Source organism: Arachis ipaensis, chromosome B10 (assembly GCF_000816755.2).
Source record: "Arachis ipaensis cultivar K30076 chromosome B10, Araip1.1, whole genome shotgun sequence".
Taxonomy (NCBI): domain Eukaryota; kingdom Viridiplantae; phylum Streptophyta; class Magnoliopsida; order Fabales; family Fabaceae; genus Arachis; species Arachis ipaensis.
In genome coordinates, this window is record NC_029794.2 from 6,034,618 (window position 1) to 6,037,047 (window position 2,430).

At 31.8% G+C, this 2,430-nt stretch overlaps 1 protein-coding gene across 1 annotated transcript; it reads left to right on the forward strand.

Moving 5' to 3' along the window:
• On the forward strand, positions 541–2,015 carry LOC107624407 (probable NAD(P)H dehydrogenase (quinone) FQR1-like 1). Its single transcript, XM_016326903.2, has 3 exons — positions 541–637; positions 965–1,324; positions 1,641–2,015. Exons 1-3 carry the CDS (start codon positions 615–617, stop codon positions 1,864–1,866), a joined length of 609 nt encoding a protein of 202 aa, XP_016182389.1. The 5' UTR covers positions 541–614; the 3' UTR covers positions 1,867–2,015.

Below are 2,430 nucleotides of genomic sequence, written 5' to 3' on the forward strand. Positions count from 1 at the left end.
AGCCCCAGGATATAAGAAATTTTTTTCCCAGCCTTTCGCCATCGTTATTAGTTAATTTAGTATCCGATTACCCTATTTAATATCATACATTTATTTTAATTTAGAAGAAAAAACCAAGATTAGTTGAGTTTGAATAAAAGGATTTTTTCAAAGGTTATTAGATATAATTAGCAGTGCAGGGTGCAGCTATAACAAGATATTGAAAGTTGAAACCGAATAACTCTCCAATAAATAGTTCATGTGCTTGATACCAATATAGAATAGTTGAATTCATAGTGATATATAAAAGGGGCTAATTTGAAGTAATTTACTAACTTGATGTGTAATTATATAGTGATATAACAAGAAAAATAAGTTGTTTCTGGTGACAAAGAACATGGACGTTTGTATGATACTATGATGCAATTCTAAGAACAACTTGCACTAATTAAAAGATAAATCTGAAATTTATAATAATTAATCATATGAAGGACAATAATAATAACAACAGTGATGTTAACATTTGATTATTACATATAAAAAAGATATTAATAGGCACTATAAGAAGAGGTATGTAGTCATTGAACTCAACAAACAACAACTATAGAGAGTAGAGCAGAGCAAATATTTCATCAATGGCTACTAAAGTTTATATTGTGTAAGCAATGATTCCACTATAATACTGATCAATTCTTAGGAGGTGTATCAATATATATGAAGTGCTTAGCTTGTTAAATTTGGCTGTTATTAGTATTTAGTAGTACTCACTATATCATAATCCTCCTAATTCCTTCTCAAGTTATAATTAATGAATATGATTAAAATAGTGATTATTTACATAAAGATATTTTCATGTGATTTAGACTGTTAGATAATTTGACATGTTCGACTAAACTACTTTATCATTTTCGACTCTTCATGGTATCTCTGTATAAATAGACAGCTGTTGAAATTTACATTATTACATAATTGTATGTATGTTTAGGTACTATTCTACGTACGGTCATGTGGAGAAGCTAGCTCAAGAGATAAAAAAAGGAGCTGATTCTGTGGAAGGAGTAGAAGCAACACTCTGGCAGGTAGCTGAAACAAATTCTCAAGAGATCCTCGACAAGATGAGAGCACCTCCAAAGAATAGTGATGTCCCAATCATTACCCCAAATCAGCTTACCGAAGCAGATGGTTTGCTGTTTGGTTTTCCAACAAGATTTGGAATGATGGCTTCCCAATTCAAAGCCTTCTTGGATGCAACTGGCGGCCTTTGGCGCACACAGGCTCTCGCCGGAAAGCCTGCTGGCCTCTTTACCTCCACAGGTGCTCAAGGAGGTGGCCAAGAGACTACCCCGTGAGTCTCTACCAAAATCTATATATATGTTTTTAGGTGAAAACTCAGATGCAGTTGATAGCGAAGAGTCATAAGATGAAAATTTAGTCAAATCAGTCAAATTATCTAACGACTCTCAACTATCAATTTTACGTAAAGTCGACTGCAGTAAGTTTCCACCATGTTTTTATGTGAAATTTTAAATAGTTTGTCATATCTGACTGAATTATTTAACATAATACGTGATAACATCTTAACTATCATATTTGCGTAAAAAAAGTATTTATGTAACTAATCATCTAATAATAAGTTAATAACATTGTTGTTGTTTGTGTAGGTTGACATCTATAACTCAGTTTGTTCACCATGGAATGATTTATGTTCCCACTGGATACACCCTTGGAGCTGGCATGTATGAGTTAGAGAAGGTGATGGGTGGATCTCCATATGGAGCTGGAACATTTGCTGGAGATGGTTCCAGACAACCTACTGAGTTGGAATTGGCTCATGCTTTTCATCAGGGCAAGTACTTTGCTGGAATTGCTAAGAAGCTCAAGGGATGATAACATATCATACATCCATATTCATTCCCAATGCAACCTTTAAATAAATAAAATTGTTATCATTTGTCACCCCACTCCTCATAATGTATGTTACACCACTCCTCAAAGTTTGTTAGTTAAGAAAATTAAACGGACCTCATCCACGTTAATTAACAACTTAATTAAATTTTATTAATTTATGTGTGTAAATTTTAAAAAATATGGATATAAAGTATAAATTATATTAATTTATGTGTGTAAATTAAATATTTTTTATATATAAAATTTCTGTAAATATAAATGTAAATTATTTTTTAAAAAATAATAATATTTGAGGTAACTTAAAGGGAAAGATAACTAAAGTGTTTGACTTTTGTGCCATTTAACCGGATTTTGTTGCTTCAGACATATTCCTAAAGTCAATTCAAGTGATTTCCCTCATGTTCATGTTTTAGAATATGTTCAACTCCTTCCCATAGAAAAAACAAAAACAGAAACAAACAAAAAGTAAGAACGGCAAAATCCAACAATGCAAAGAAAACAAACACCATTTGGAACGAATATAGTATAGCATAATATGAGAAG

Excerpts from the sequence above, each read along its gene's own strand:
- LOC107624407 (XM_016326903.2), top strand. The coding sequence starts at position 615 with ATGGCTACTAAAGTTTATATTGT. Across the intron at positions 638-964 it reads GCTACTAAAGTTTATATTGT|GTACTATTCTACGTACGGTC; the intron begins GTAAGCAATGAT and ends ATGTATGTTTAG. Across the intron at positions 1,325-1,640 it reads GGTGGCCAAGAGACTACCCC|GTTGACATCTATAACTCAGT; the intron begins GTGAGTCTCTAC and ends TTGTTTGTGTAG.